Source organism: Accipiter gentilis, chromosome 31 (genome assembly GCF_929443795.1).
Source record: "Accipiter gentilis chromosome 31, bAccGen1.1, whole genome shotgun sequence".
NCBI lineage: Eukaryota > Metazoa > Chordata > Aves > Accipitriformes > Accipitridae > Astur > Astur gentilis.
Genome location: NC_064910.1, coordinates 7,345,717 through 7,361,985, shown reverse-complemented (window position 1 = coordinate 7,361,985; position 16,269 = coordinate 7,345,717). Strand labels below are relative to the sequence as shown.

The 16,269-nt window shown below is 47.2% G+C and overlaps 1 protein-coding gene across 2 annotated transcripts; it reads left to right on the top strand.

Moving 5' to 3' along the window:
• The first annotated feature begins 2,873 nt into the window (after positions 1–2,873).
• On the top strand, positions 2,874–15,146 carry PDCL3 (phosducin like 3). 2 transcript variants are annotated; one of them, XR_007510188.1, is made up of 7 exons: positions 2,874–2,978; positions 4,370–4,499; positions 5,186–5,276; positions 5,946–6,089; positions 6,932–7,140; positions 9,475–10,499; positions 12,284–15,136. XR_007510188.1 is itself a non-coding variant. In XM_049834256.1 (6 exons), exons 1-6 carry the CDS (start codon positions 2,973–2,975, stop codon positions 9,615–9,617), a joined length of 723 nt encoding a protein of 240 aa, XP_049690213.1. In that variant the 5' UTR covers positions 2,874–2,972; the 3' UTR covers positions 9,618–15,146. The 2 variants fall into 2 exon arrangements, 1 of the variants encoding a protein (XP_049690213.1); XM_049834256.1 differs by having other exon boundaries at positions 9,475–15,146.
• The last annotated feature ends 1,123 nt before the right edge of the window (positions 15,147–16,269 follow it).

Below are 16,269 nucleotides of genomic sequence, written 5' to 3'. Positions count from 1 at the left end.
CCGTGGACCTCCCTGGGCTGCAGGGGGACAGCCTGCCTCACCATGGTCTTCACCACAGGCTGCAGGGGAATATCTGGTCCGGCACCTGGAGCATCTCCTCCCCCCCTTCTTCACTGACCTGGGGGTCTGCAGGGTTGGTTCTTCTCCTCTCCAGTTTTTTTTTTTCCCTTCTTAAATACATCATCCCAGAGGCGCTACCACCATCACCGATAGGCTCGGCCTTGGCTAGCAGCGGGTCTGTCTTGGAGCCAGGGAAGCTTCTAGCAGCTTCTCACAGGAGCCACCTTCCCTGCTACCAAAACCCTGCCACACAAATACAAAACAATGTTACATGTTTTTCAATCTGATATAAAATTCCTTGTTTTGCTTTCCACTGTGTAACACTTTTCCAAGGCGTATTTAGCAAGCAACTTCTAGAGGACATGATTTTGTATCCCTGGCAGTGCTGCTGAACAATGATAAAAGGGGCAAGGCAAGAGCTGCGCTGCCAATCTGGCTGAGCTCCGATGGTGAGGGTACAGCTTGGGGATGAGAAAAGGTTTCTTCGCTTGTGCCGGCTGCGGGGCTGTGCCACCTGGAAGCTGGGAAGGAATTCCTCTGCCTGCCATGACTTACATCCTGCATCATTTCCAAGCTGATGTTGGTTTGAGGGGTGTGAGGAGAGGGCAAGGGCATCCCTCCAGATGAATGGTACTTGGGTTAAAGCTCTGCTGAGATAGGCTTTGGGCAGGGCCGCAGCTCACACAGAGCCCGGCTGGGATCCCGCAGACCCGTGAGCTATGTGAACAACCTTTGTATGAAACCCCTCCAGAAGCACTCTCGGGATGGCACGCAAGGACGGCTGCTTGTGGGCCCAGGGGGTAGTGGGTGCCCAGCAACGAGTGGGTGCCCACCACGACTGCTCGAAGGACTGGTCCCTGTTAGCCTCGGGGTTCCTCCATGAGGGACCCACACCTTTCTGGGTGTCTCTGGGGACAGGGAGCAGCAAGGCCCCAGAGAGGTGGGGAAGCAGAGTTTCTAAATCACACTGCTCTTCCCAGTGCACGTGTTGGGACTCCCTGCCTGGGAAATGAAGCGGGGTCCCTGTGACAAATCATAGAGTCATTTAGGTTGAAAAAGACATTTAAGATCATCGAGTCCAACTGTCAACCATGCCCACTAAATCATGTCCTGAAGTGCCACATCTACACATCTTTTAAATACCTCCAGGGATAGTGACTCCACCACTTCCCTGGGCAGCCTGTTTTAATGCCTGACAACCCTTGAGGTGAAGAAATTTTTCCTAATATACAATCTAAACCTCTGCTGCCACAATCTGAGGCCATTTCCTCTCATCTTATCACTAGTTACTTGATAGAAGAGACCAGCACCCACCTCGCTACACCCTCCTTTCAGGTAGCTGTAGGGAGCGATAAGGTCTCCCCTCAGCCTCCTTTTCTCCAGGCTAAACAACCCCAGTTCCCTCAGCCACTCCTCATATGACTTGCTCTCTAGACGCTTCAGCAGATTCATTGCTCTTCTCTGGACACGCTCCAGCACCTCCATGTCTTTCCTGCAGTGAGGGGCCCAAAACTGAACACAGGACTCGAGGTGCGGCCTCACCAGTGCCCAGTACAGGGGGACGATCACCTCCCTGCTCCTGCTGGCCACACCATTTCTGACACAGGCCAGGATGCCGTTGGCCTTCTTGGCCACCTGGGCACACTGCTGGCTCATACTCAGGTAACTGTCGACCAGCACCCCCAGGTCTTTCTCTGCCGGGCGGCTTTCCGGCCCCTCTTCCCCCAGCCTGTAGCGCTGCGTGGGGTTGTTGTGACCCAAGTGCAGGACCCGGCACTTGGCCTTGTTGAACCTCGTTACAGTTGGCCTCGGCGCATGGATCCAGCCTGTCCAGATCCCTCTGTAGAGCCTTCCTGCCCTCCAGCAGATCGACCCTCCCCGCCCAACTTGGTGTCATCTGCAAACTTGCTGAGGGTGCACTCGATCCCCTCGTCCAAATCATCAATAAAGATATTAAACAGAACTGGCCCCAACACTGAGCCCTGGGGAACACCACTTGTGAGCGGCCGCCAACTGGATTTAACCCCATTCACCACAACCCTCTGGGCTCGTCCATCCAGCCAGTTTTTCACCCAGCAAAGAGTACACTTGTCCAGGCCATGATCCGCCAGCTTCTCAAGGAGCATGCCGTGAGAGACAGTGTCAAAGGCCTTGCTGAAGTCGAGGTAGACAACATCCACAGCCTTCCCCTCATCCACTAGGCGGGTCCCTGGTCACAGAAGGAGATGGGTTTGGTCAAGCAGGACCTGCCTGTCATGAACCCACACTGGCTGGGCCCCATCCCCTGGTTGTCCTGCACATGCCGTGTAAGCGCCATCTTCCCCAGTGATCTTCCCCGGTACCGGGGTCAGGCTGACAGGCCCGTAGTTCCCCTGACCTTCCCTCGACCCTTCTTGTAAATGGGGGTCACACTGGCAAGCCTCCAGTCGGCGGGGACCTCCCCCGTCGACCAGGATCGCTGATACATGGCGGAGAGTGGCTTGGCACTTTTAAAAGCACCCGGACCTTTTAAAAACCGGCCCTGTGGCGGCTACGGGCAGCGCTGTCGGTAAGGGAGAAGATGAGGGAAGAAAAAAAAAAAAAAAACCAAGCCCCGGCAGCAAGAGCTGAAACCCCCGAACTCATCTAGCCGGAGCGCGCCGGCCCCGCTGCCTTCCAACAGCCCGCGTCCCCTCACGGCTCCCCGCGGCCGGCCCGCCCAGCCCGGCCCGGCCCGGCGGCAGCTCCCCCCGACCTCCGCCCCTCGCCGGGCCGGGCCTTATGAGGCGATTGGGGAAGCGGCAGCCCTGCTGCGCCCGCCCCGCCGGTGGAGCGCCGCCTCCTCCGGCCGCGCCGCGCACGCCGGGACCGGCCCTGCCCAGCCCCGCTGCCGCTGACCGGGCCCCGGCCCCTTCCCCGTCCCCGGTGGCAGGATGCAGGTGAGCAGCCGGGGGGGACCTCCGCGCACCCGGCCGGTGCTGCGGGGGGAGCCCGCCCGGGCGAAGGGCTGGGGCCGGGGGCTGTGGCTGGTGACAGCCGCCGGGGCGGCCTCGGGCCCCGCCGGCAGCGCTGGGCCGGCCTCGCCGGCGGAGAGCCCTGGGGAGGCGGAGGGGGGAGCCCGGTTTCATCCCCCTTTCTGGGGGTGGAGGCGTCTGTCGTGTGGCGGTCTTGTTACGGAGCTCGGTGGCTTGGTTTTGTGATGGTTTGTTTGGGTTTTTACCCCCTCCCTTTTTCCCACGTACGGCGCTTGTTTTGCTACAGTAGTAAGCAGATGGGCTGGTGGGTGTTTCAGGCACTTCATCAGGGTGTTGGTAAACGACAGTGGGTGCTGTGAAATGCTGTGTTGAGGGAAAAATGACCACAGTCAGAGACAAAAAAAAAAAATAATCAAAAAACAAACCAACAAACCCTGGTGTGCTACTTTGTTTTCTTTCCTTATTTTCTTCCCACCCTCCCCGGTAGTCCACAAGTACTGTGTTTTGGTCTAGAGAAGAGATACGGTCTTGAACAGACCTAGCGTAAGCTATATTGACATAAGCCATAGCAAAGCAGTAGGTGGTGTATTCATTTTCAAAGTGAACTTCGGTCAAGACGGTAAGGAACCAGAATCAACCAGATACTGAATTTTCATGTATTTAAAAAAATAAAATTGCTGTCTAACTCGGAAAAACTTCCACTGAGCTTCTCAACAATACATGGGTCTGTTGGCCTTGTTTTTTAGGATTATTGCGACTATTTCACAGTAAAGTCTCTTTCTAACTTCCAGAAACAGTCCAGACATAGATTTAAATCTGATGCCCTAGCAATGGGCTTGTCTGGAGAGACTGTGCTTGCTTCTCTCTAAGCACTCATGTAGTCACACTGACTTGAATCTGCCAAGCAGACTTCTCATATATCCAGAGTTAGGTCTGCAAGGCTGGTGCCTGTGTGTCTTTTCACCAGTGCTTCCCGGTGCAATGACCGCTGATTTGGTGGCCTGTTGTTCTGCTGAGGCTCCATACATGAGCGCTGCAGGCAGGGTGCTTTCCTGTCGCCCAGCTGATCTCCTCGCCTTGATGGTTGCAATGCTTCAAACTTTTGTACCCTACCAAGACCTCCTGTATGTGCTGTGAGTGGGTTGAAATAAAATAAAGTCACTCTTCAGGTGCTGGTCTGTGGTTGCAGAGAAGCCTCAGCATCAGGAGAATGCTCTCTCTGACTTTCTGGTGCCATCCAGACAGCTACCAGCTTAGCAATTTTCTATGTCTCTTGAAAAACTTGCCTGTGTGAAGTTCTCCAAGTGGTAAAGTTCACCACGAATGCCTGTCATCTGTTTCTTGTCCTGTTCTAGGACCCAAATAAAGACACAGAGTGGAATGACATCCTGCGCAAGAAAGGTATCCTTCCTCCAAAGGAAAATCTGGAGGAGCAGGAGCGTGCAAAGGAGGAGGAGCAGCTTGCCATCCTTCAGAAGTCCCTTGGTGAGTGACCAGCCAACTCAGGCAGCAGCTGCAGGACAGGTCTTGGAATGGCTCCTGGGGGAAGCTTATACAAACAAATGGCCAGCAGTAATGTCTATATGCCAGTAAAGCAACGTGTCCTTTTCCAGGTCTGTAAGGGGTACCAAAGCAGCTTCTTGTACAGGGTGATCATCTGTTAACAGTATCAAACTGAACACGTGGATTCTTCCACCACAGGAAGGCTTTGTTGTTTATGTCAGCTCCATATTTTTATAGAAGTAAATGTTTGAAAACTGAAATAAGAAGTGCAAAGGGAGTCTGCCATGTGAATCTGCAAGTAAAAGTATTTCATTACATTACCTGTTGTATGCTTCCTCCTTCCTCTGTTGTTCAGGCATCCCTGCTATGTTGTGTGTGTGTTAGGTACATCTGCTGCAGCCACAAAACTTGTAAGGTAGTGCAGGTATTCGTGTGCTAATTGAGACAGCCTTCAGCTCAGAGTCCTTTACATTTTTGCCTTTCCATCTATGTGTCTAAAGTGCATAATGTTTTCTAAAAATCTAGTAACAATACTACATTAAAAAAAAACATATTTCCCATTGTTAATCTGTCCTCAAAGTAAATTAATTCTGTTGGACTGATAAAAGCTGATGTGTTTTAATCCTGGAATGAGGTTTTTTGCTGATTTGATGTTTCTTCCATTCTAGTGAAAACTTATGAGGATATGACTCTGGAAGAGCTAGAAGAGAATGAAGATGAATTTAATGAGGAAGATGAGAGAGCTATTGAACTGTACAGGTCAGAGCAGCATGCAGAATCTGGCTTTAATGAAAATTCACGTTTTTTTCTTTTATATGCTGTTAGGTATTGTTGAAGAGAGGACGGATGTTGTTAGGCCTGATGATGGAAAGTAGGTTGTTTTTCTGGTCTCTTGTAGAGCTTCTAAGTGTCTTCAGTAGGACAACTGGGTTTAGATTCAGTGTCCTTTATCTACAACCTAGTTTTGCAGAGATACTGTGTACCTGCTGAGTGCATGGCTGGGGATTCTGAGCACTGTGAAAATCACCTCCAAGATTTCTCAGTTTTTGCATGAATGAGATTAAGGTGCTGCAGATGTACAAAATTACAGTGTTGGTTTTCCATTATCTCTTTATCTCTACCACCTCTTGGTTTTTTTGCCATTTAGCTTGGTAGTGTAGTATCCGCAGAAGAAATGTCTGCTGAGGGCAGAAGTGAGAAAAAAATATTTTTTGAAACGTAGTTGTACTTCTTGCATGTTGGTGGTTGTAACTTGGATGCAAATATAAAAGCATATATTGTCTATGTCAGCTTGTTTTTTTTTGCTCTGGGATTTTAAGAAGTTTGTAACGTGCCTCTGAAGTCTTGGTTTCAAGCAGCTCCTTTAAGTGTTGTTTGGTCAAAAATGCATCTGTTCTCAAGATCTTTTTCCCATTCATTGCTGTTCAGGCAGCAAAGGTTAGCAGAAATGAAAGCAGCTCAAATGAAGAATAAATTTGGGGAAGTTTTGGAGATTTCGGGAAAAGATTACGTTCAAGAGGTTACGAAAGCTGGAAAAGGTATATGGGTAGTCCTGCACCTCTACAAACAAGGGTAAGAATTTGTTTTTAACCTTTAAACCTTTCACTGTCAATAGCTGAAAATACTCTAGACAAATGTGTAGTTATGGTGGAAACTAAGGAACTGATTTTGGAGTTCTAAGAAATAAAAACTTGTATTAGTAGTTTCATTACTGTTGACTCAGGAGTGCTGAACTTAGCTCTAAAATGATGTTACCACGAAATGGCTTTTTTATACATCTATACAGCACTGTGTGACTTGTTCCATACAGCTGCCACAGAGGTAGCTGCTGCCACTGAAATATCCAAGCTTTGGAAATTGTTCTGGATAAAGTGCAAGGGGCTGTGCATTAGAAGGACTGCTGTGTCTTTAGCGTGATTTCTAGAGGCATAAAAATGGAGTGAACAAGGTTTCCAGTCCAGTCAGCATGATGGAAAAACTTGTCAAAAAGGTCTTGTAAGTTGCTAGAATTTTCTGAAAGGGTTAGAAGTACTTGATTTTGTTCATTGTCTCTAATTGCCTCACAGATGTTCATCGTCATTTGCATACTTTCTTCCAGGAGCTGCTTTTCTTTCTATTTTGCCCTTGCTCATGCAATTTCTAAATACCATATCTTCATAAACCAATTCTCTGTAGGATAGAGGGTTGTATTGCTAATATCTTAAAACAAAAAAACCACCACCCACCAAAACCTCCAGTGATGCTGATTTCCTTTGAATGCTAGAATTCTGGACAACAAAAGTATTTGGGAGTTGTTTCTGGTACTTTTGTCTTCCCATAAATGCTACTCTGACCTTTCTTCTGGAGCAGATTAGTGTCGACTTTGTCGTCTTTTTTTTCTTTCCCTGATGTGTGTCTGTTGCTGTTCTTCACAGAATTCCACTCTGTGCCTTAATAAATCAACATATGAGCGGGCTTGCAAGAAAGTTCAGAGATGTGAAATTCCTCAAAGCTATCTCTACCACCTGCATTCCCAACTACCCTGATAAGAACCTGCCTACGATATTCGTCTACTTGGAGGGAGACATCAAAGCTCAGTTCATTGGTCCTTTGGTGTTCGGTGGCATGAACCTGACAAGGGATGGTGAGTGTCTGCATCTCTGGTCTTCTAAAGGAAAAGCAAAACTGGTTTGCTGGGAATGAGAGAAGTGAGGCTTAGGAGAAGGGAGCTACTAAAAATCATATCAGTTTTGTTGTTGTGGGGATTGTTTGGTGGTTTGGTGGGGGTTTTTTTGGTTTGGTTTTTTTTTTTTTTTGCACCCTCATGGCTCAGCAACATGCGATTAAGGCTATCTTGTAAAAGCAGTGAGTGGCTGAGTAGGCCAACATATAGATATTTATCTTATATGTGTGTGTGCGCAAGTATTCACACCCTGTGTCAGGTGAAACAAATTTTCCTGACTATATTAAAGGGTCAGTAGTACCCATGCACATTCTTTGGGGCTTTTGTACCTGAATGACTGACTTTTCCCCCAGTTACTTGATGATAATCTGTGTGCTTGATACCTGGTGCTTGCCTATTGCATTGTAGGGCTTATTGTTTAATTTTCAAGCTGATGGCATTTATTTGTCTGTTGTACCTTCCTGACACGCAGACTCTGCTCCTCATGAACCTTTCAAGAGAGCCTGTCCATTTGGCCAAATGGGGCTGCTAGCCTGAAATTGGGCTGCTTCCTTTTCTTCTCACCATCTCCCAGAGATGGCAGCCCGTTAAACTCCTGCCTCAGTGGTTTGGGGGCACAGGGCTCCATGGGGAGAGACTGTTACCCTTCCTGGAGGTCAGGCTTTTCCCTAGATCTATTTCTCCTTGCCCATCTCAGCAGCCTGGAGGCAGGCTGGGTCATGCAGCGTTGTTGGCATGACGTGCTTCAGGAGATGAGGGCGGTGATGTGGGTCTTGCAGAGCATTGTGGCTCTTCAGTAAAAGCTGCTGTTTGGAGGTGGTTGGTCAGGGATGGTATCCTACAGCAGTGCTTGAAGACAAAGGTCAGTGGTGAAAAAGGCTCTTCTTGGAAAGCAAATGCAACTTGAGTATAACCTAGTGGATTTTGCTTCAGTTAAAAGGATCCTTGTCAGCTGCTGAGTAGGCATATTGGTGCAGATGCCTTCAAGCTTTTTCAAGGTCAGACTTTAAGGGCATCTTCAGCTGAAGTGAACCACACTTAAGCAGCATTTCAGGGTTACTGCCTATACTGAGGTAGGATGCAAAGACTTTTTTTTTACTAAAACTCTGAAGTTTATAGGGTATCTTGAGTGTGTGCTGTAGAAAATGCTCCCCTGCCTTGAACTGTCAGAAGGGGAAAAGCTCACCAATGAGATCCCTGATTTAAGAACAGCTAACTCCAACTGCAGTGGTTGCCTAATTATGCACTGAAGTGAGCAGTGGTAGCAGAACCTACGGTTAGCTTTCTCCCATTTTTAGCACATAAATAATTGATTTTGGGGGGGTCCAGAGGTGACTGAGCCAGCTTAATTCAGGCATCACAGAAAGCTGGGCACTGAAATTCTGCACTTTCTTTTATTTTTCTCCTTCCTTCTCACCTAAGCCCAGCTGACTTCCACTGGAGATTAAAGAAAGTGTGAGGTTGTATTCATTACTCTGTAACGTCTGAAGGAAATTAGATTTAATGATAGGCTTTCCAGCAGGACTAGGAGAAAGGTTTCAACTGAATGTGTTGTATTGACTTTCTTCCACTTCTGGGAAGCAATCCAATTTGGTCTGTCTAGTAATAGGCCTACTACTGATGGTGGAGTCTCCCTTACTGTCTTGCTAAGGAACTAATAATGAGTGCATGGCATAGCGGGAAAGGGGTGAATTGTATTTTCAGAGTACATGCCTGAAAAATACCAATGATTCAGATGTGTAAATGGAATTGCTACAGTTTTTTTGCCCCTCAGCAAATCTATTCCCTGCCTCTTCTGATTGTGATGAACTTGGTATATGATAGAAACGGCTGTAATATATGAGCAGTATTCCTTCACTGGTGATAGATGTGCAAACCTGCCCTCTGCCCTTACACGGTTAGGAGGAAATGGAATTCACTTCCACCAGGAGAGTTGCCTCTCAAGCTGCTGCTCTGTATCAACTGCCTATTTTGTACTCCTCATTGTAAAGGGAGCAGGGAGGCACTGGGGATGCCGCTGGTGGGCTGCAGAGCAGTACCCTGAGCTCTGTGCCCTGGGCTGAAACCTGTGGCAGCACTAGGGACTGTGAAGGGAGGGCTTGGCTGGAGCAGCTGTGGGAGACGGGGCAGGGGCTGGGACCTGGGGGTGCAAGAGGAGGGGGAGGAATGGAGCAGGGCCCTGGTTTTGGTGGTGGTGATGGCAGGGTGATAAGAGAAGTCAGCTGGAGGAGCAAGGGTGGATTTTTTCCAGTTTGCTCTGCTGCATTCGTGGCTTTCTTATTTTGCTCTGCATAGAATTGGAGTGGAAGATTTCGGAGTCGGGTGCCATCAAGACAGACCTCGAGGAGAACCCCAGGAAGCAGATCCAGGACCAGCTCATGTCCTCAATCAGGACGTGTGTCCCAGCCAGAGGGGAGAGTGACTCAGAGGATGACTAACTCCTGCAGTGGCATCAAGATTGATACAGCACACTTGCAGCCAGTGTTCCCACCTAGAGCACTGGAGATGCTCATCAACATCTTGCTGAGCCTGGGAAGGGTAGTATTTCAAGACAGCCATTTACCTGGAAACTCCTAGAAACTAAAGGGTTTTTTTTTTTTAAAAAAAAAAACTTATTGCAGCTTCTCTTAAGATCCTGAAAGACATTTTATATTATGAAGCCTGAGTAAATCTTAGTCAAAGTTTTAAAATATAGACATCAGTAGAAACAGAAGTCTCTTGTTATTATTTTCTTGGTAAATTGCTGACTTCTTTTAAAAAATCTGAAATCTGAAGTGGCCTTAAGTGCACTGTTTTTGACAAGCTTAACTTGGGTAAATCAAATCTAAATAGCTGATCTTAAACAACTGGTTATTGCATTTAGTTGGGCCTTCTCTTAGCCCATCGTGCATAGATGTCTGACAGCTGGACTGCGTGGAGAGCTAGGGCAGGTGACCTATGACATGGGTGCCCCTGAAGGTGGTGTGTGGTCCTTTGCAGAGGTGTGCTGGCAGTGGGGCCAGCACGGGGTAGCTGGGACCCCAGACATCTTGACAGAGGCCTTGGTGACAGCCAGCATCTCCTGGGACCTGCTGAGTCCAGAACCCCCTTTCATTTAGCAGCAGTATTTTGCCTTTCACAGGGGCTGAGCTTCCTGCACCATCTTATCTGCTAATTGGGAAAGAAAATTTAAGATGGTCGTGCTCGCGTGTGAAACTGCTGACTTCTTCCACAAAATCAGAAGTCTGATGCGTTACTACAGTAGTGCCATTGCCAGATGGGAGGGAAAATGATGTTTGAGGACCTGATGTCTTTCTATATGAAAGCCTTCCATCGTCTAGGTACAGTAATAATAATTGAGACCTTAGAAGAGAATGAACTGAAATAACACCTTAATTATAGATTTGCTGACACTCAGAGCTGCTTGCTTATTTAGGGTTGGGTTTGATGTCCACCTACACTTCCAGTTTGTCTACGCTTGGGCTAACAAGCTGCAAGAGCTTTTGCTAACAAGGCTGCCCCAAGGACATTTTGTTATATTGCTGATGGATTCTGTGGGTGGATGGTACAGAATGCGACACTCGATAAGCAGCAATTTTTTTTGTTTTTTGGTTTTGTGTTAGTTCATAGTGCCTTTTAAGCATGTTTTCTGCACTCTCTCTATGCCAAATGCAGCAGAATACAAGCTGATAAATCCTGAATATTATTATTATACATAGCACCACACTGCTTTTGACACTGGACTATCCAAAATGCTGTCAGACCTGATGCTTTTCTGTAATTACCTACAACATCTTACAGTCTAGGAAGAGGAAAACTCTTTTTCCCCATAGAAGCCTGCACTGCATATTTTACTTATCTTTTGCTCATCCTCATTGAACTGTGTTTTGGGGTGACCTCTGGGCACATGGACTGCATTCCTTTTGGAGGAAACTATCTAGAGGAGCAGCCCCCGAAGGTAAAGTCAGTCCAAAGAGCTAGGCTAAAGCTAACCTGAAACAAGGCCCTCTGAAATTGTGCAGAGTGGATGTCACATCCTTAGTCTCTCCCTCCAGATCTGGTGCAGCTGAGCTGTCTGGATTGCTGATGTAGACACAGTTGCCATGTTCTTCTCAAATTGTTTGTAATTTAAAGTTTATCAAACCTTCTAGGAAGGGGAGGTGGAATCTGCAATCTGTCTTGTATTGTTGCTGTGACAACTTCAATTTGAAATCTAATTTTAAAAGTAGGCAATGCTTTGGGTACTTTTTTACTTCTATTATTCCCTCTTTTATTGTCTCCCACTTCAGTGCCTCTATGAAGGCAAGGTAGCAATGACGTTGCAGCTGCCCTTTTACTGTCTTCTAGACCGTTGATGATTCATGGACCACAGCAGGAGAGGAGCTCAAAGCAGGATGACCACTGCATTCAGATGGGGTTGCTGAGGGCTCTGTCCTGCAGGATCTTGGAAACAACTAGGGATGAAGACTCTTCAAATTGTCCCAGTGCTTGACTGGCTCCAGGGCAGCCCTCTGTTCTTTGCAGCCTGCACAGGACAGCACAGGCAGCAAGACCTTGAGCCAGAATAACTATGGAGGAGTTTGTTGTTGAAAGCTTGATCCAAAGCTTGTTGTTCAGTCAGGAGAGCTGGTGTTTCAAAGACAGACAGCCATCCCTAGGATACTAGCCAGAGACCTGCTAGAGCTAATCAACAGAGAAAGCTGAAGGACAGCATACATCTTGTGACCAGACCATACCAGCTTGTGAGGACCTTGGCCAGTGGCTCCCAGCCTAGAGTATGTGGCTTGAACCCCCTTCTGGAATGGGGATGGTCAAGCCTTCTACTCCAGAAACTTCAAGTCTTCCTCAAAAGCTTCCTGCTTGCTCCTATCCACACTGGCACAGAAATTCTTGTTCCCTAATCTGCAAATTAAGCCATCTCAGATGGGATGGTGTCCCCTCACCAGAAAGGCTCATGCCTGGTGAATAAGGCAGTGCCTTCGTGCAGATTTGAGCCCCCCAGGCAGAAGTGAGAACTGAACTGAATTGCTGATGCCCTTGGCATGTGGTGTGATAAACCCTTGGATAAATAAAAGGGGGAGGTGGGACTTTGGGCTGTTTTCATCACAGTCTTCTCTTCCAGCAGGGTCTTGAAAGAAAACCACAGCTGCCTTCCCCTTTTGTATGGAGTCTAATGGGTTTTGTGGGCTCTGGGACCACCAAGAGGACTGAGCTCCTGAAGAGGACCAGGGCAACGTATGGGCATCTGGTTGCCCCAAGCTGCTCAGCTGTGGTGAGCCAGATACCCTGTGCTCGTGAATGACACTTATGGCACCCGCAGGTAGTAGTTATGTCTGTCTTCTACAAGAAGTGAAGCAGGCCTGCCCAGGAGATTTACCCAGGAGATTAGGTAGAGGAGGGGGCGATTGCTGCTGCTTCTAACTTGCTCCCTGCTGACAGGACTTACAGCAGGGACTGCCTTGTCATTTAATAGGCGGCCTTGAGCAACGTATAACAACTCAGGAGAAACGGAGACAGTTTGACTTGTACCATCATTTATTTTGAGCTGCTCAATACAGTGACGTGTTGAGGGATGCCATTCAAAGATGCCGTGTTGAAAGGGGCAGATGCGAGAATAATCACAAACCAGAAGAGGCTGAATGTTCTGCCCAGCTGCTGAGACCCATGCGGAGCATAATTTCAAATGATCTCCGTGCTTCCTGGTATTTGGCTAAGAGTGAAAACAGCGTCTTGTAATCTTATTCTCTTTCTTGCCAGTCATATCACCCTGTTCAAGGCCTTTTCTAGAAATTAGGTCTCTGCAGGAAATGGATAATGAGATCTGTTTAACCTTTCGGCAGAGCAGCAGCTATGGAAGCATAGTTAAGGGGAATGAGCTTTAGCTTAAAAGGAAGACAGCTGCTAAATAGCAAACCAAAACAGCCAATTAATATCCGTAGCAGAATGAGGCAATATAGTGGGAGAAAATAATTGGAGGACGTGAACTCTCATCTGCCAAGATTCGGGGCACTGTTGCTAAATGGACTATCAATATTTTTGCAGCCTGGCAACAGTTAGTGTCAGATCAATGCTCACTGCTGTAAGAAGGGTCTTTCTGTCAGCTATCATGAGAGAAGTCGGAGGCAACGATCCTGCAAATGGTGCTGAGGCTTGTATGAGTTAGTGTCCTGCGTACCGCTGTGAAAGCATCCCTGTCTCGTCCCACACTGCAGTGGTGCCAGCAGGTAGGGGCGAAACCAGCAACCCTGGGCCGCAGACAGGGGCCAGATGATTTGCCGTTAGTGGACAGTCCTGGAGTTTTTTGTGTGAAATACAAGTGGACCGCTAGTAATAAAAGATTTTCTTCATGGTACAGGTCTGAAGTCTACTGCTTACCCAGGTTATGTGAGCAGCCGCGTTAGGTTCATGGCAGGCTGCCCTGATCCGGATAAGTCACCAGTCCGGTTTGCCTTTACCCAGACCTGCTTGCATTCACAATCTGCACTCGCCAAACCTGGAAGGTAATGTTTTACATCCGCTTCACGGGCAGAGGGAGAGCAGGTGTTGTGCAAGCAGGGCAAGGCCATGGAGAGGCAAGTTAAGCTGCCAGTTCTCCAGGTACCTAATCCAACTACGGTCAGGGACCTGCGTGTAGGCAGAAGTGTCTGCAGGACTGCGATCGCAGGGGAAATGAAGGAGCGTCCCCTGAATACCCGTGCTGTGCCTTACCCGTTCTGCTCAGGCCCTCCTTTCCCAGGGCTCGGCTCAGCCTCGCCTGCCTCCTCTTCGGGTCTGGCCCATCACCTCCCTTCCCAAATACGCTCAGGTGGGTATCTGGTTGGCCTTGCTGCCAGGAGTAGTTTAACTTAGGTGAGATGATTCGCTATGAGAAAGCTGGGTGCGTGCTCCCAGCTCCTCTGGATCGGAGTACAGAACAAGCACATGATGTTAAGCCATGAGTTAACATGACATCTGAATGCAAATATTTGTCTTTATAGAGTTCATGAAGAAGGTAGCTCTGTTCTACAGCAATTCCCATGAAAGTTAAGGTGTACTTTTTATTCCTGTATTATAAACTCAAGTTCACAATAATTTGTCATTATTCTCTGGAAATCTAGAGAAGTTTCCTGTTTCACAGGCTGTGTAGCAATGGGAAATGAGACCTAATGGAAAGCTTGGTAACTTAGTTTGGACTAGCTCTTGTTTTGTGAAGGTTATAAACCCTCCACCATTATATGAACCTTTTGCTGCATATTTTTTGGGATCGGATCATGTCTAAAGAAACTTTGCTCTCACTGAGATCAAAGGGGAATGCTTTCCCTTCTCCATTCTTTTAAATCACTACACTGCTAAAAGTAATCTATTCCTGTCAATTGTTTGGAAGGCAGTTGAACTCATTTCTCATTACAGCCCATTATAAATCACTCCTCATTTCAATCTCATTTAGCTAATTCAGTCATCAAAGGATTGCAGGAGGCATAGAGTATTCTACTGATGCATTTAGCTCTTCACAGAATTATAGAGTACTGAACTTCTTAGGTCTGTCTATTTGCAGATGGCTCTTGTGATGCAGGGAAAGTGTTCATTCCCTTCCATGGAAGGCAGAACCATTAAAAAAGAAAATCCAAGCAGCGAGGGACTCTCTCTAGGCTTGTGTGGGAGACTGATGAACGATCTGACTTGTTTTCATATAACGTGTTAAAACTTTCATCTCTTGACACCATGCTGAATTTTTCAGGACTTCACCAAATTAATTTTAATTTACAGAGCTGACTGAAGGAATTGAGGTCTGATGAAAAAATGGCAGGAAAAATATCAAATAATTCTGAAGTTGCTTCTATTTAACACTTGAAATGTTAAATAAGCAAGGAATTATATGATCTAAGGAAGAACAGTCCCTGTAACAGATGTTAATGGACAATAAATGAGATGAATGTAATTATGCATATTTGTAAGCCTCTGGTTCAATGTATCTACTCTAAGAAGTCATATTTCTTCCAGTATATTGAACAGCTTAAACACACAGATGCTTCTTGTGGAGGCAAAAGTTACAGCATTTACTAGTGAGAGCAGGTCTTGATTTTCCAGACAGCTGTTGCCTACCCCCAAAGTGACACTGACTCCTGCGATGGCATGTGTCATCCCAGTCCCCTAAATATCCATGGGAATACTTTCATTTACAAGGAGGGCAGCAGAGCCAGCTACTGAAGTTTTCTTCTTGCTTGATTGCAGTTTATCCTTCTGTGAAATAGTACAGACTGTCTGGGGGTGTTGGGAAACTTCATTAACTATCTGCCCATATGCAGATGATTTCTGTTATGTAAAGCTGAAAGCAGGGATGTGCTGGATCCTTCAAGTTGACTATCACTTTCTGTGGTTTTGTTGTTCCTGGCCTCAGGCGATTAGAGGAGCGATTGTGAGGGCCACCTCCGTGGCAGAAGACCAGTAATAGACACTTGCAAAGATTGATCTCTGCCACAGCACCAAAGCGTCAACTATTTTCTCTAGTAAGAAAGTGCTGGTGGTAAAAGGGTGCAAAGTTTGGCAGGATGAAGCAAGAACTATGCAAAATGTGGAGTTGGGTTTCCCATCTGGTAATGTCCCCAAGCATCTTCAGCTGAGATGCATTCCCTCTGATTACATCTAGCTAGCAAATTTAATAGTGCTGGGGACCAGATCCTGCAGGGTGAACCAAGTCCAGATCAAAGGGCTGATCCTGGAAGTGCTTGAAGAAGTTTCTTCTTGTCTTCCTTCTCCTGCTGAGAAGAGAGGGAGAGGGACAACCCTCGAGACTGTGGAAGAGATGAAGGGCAACAGGTGCAGGCAGGTAGAAAGGGGCTTAGATGGGAGGCTTGAATGAGAAGTGTGTCCATCACTAGAGAAGGAGGGTAGAGGTGAGGAAGATAATAAAAATTTGGGAGTTTGCATTATGGTGAAGATTCAGGGATATTTGGTGTTGGGATACACTAGGAGAAGCACTGTTCTTCTCAAAGGATGGGCTTCATGTGTGTAGCTGGAGACTGCTCTGAGGGTAGCAGAGCGGATGAGAGCATTAAATCACAGACCAAGAGGAGAATTCTGGTGCAGACCCATGAAAGCTTCACTCCTGACTTCAGTGTATAGGAAGAAAAA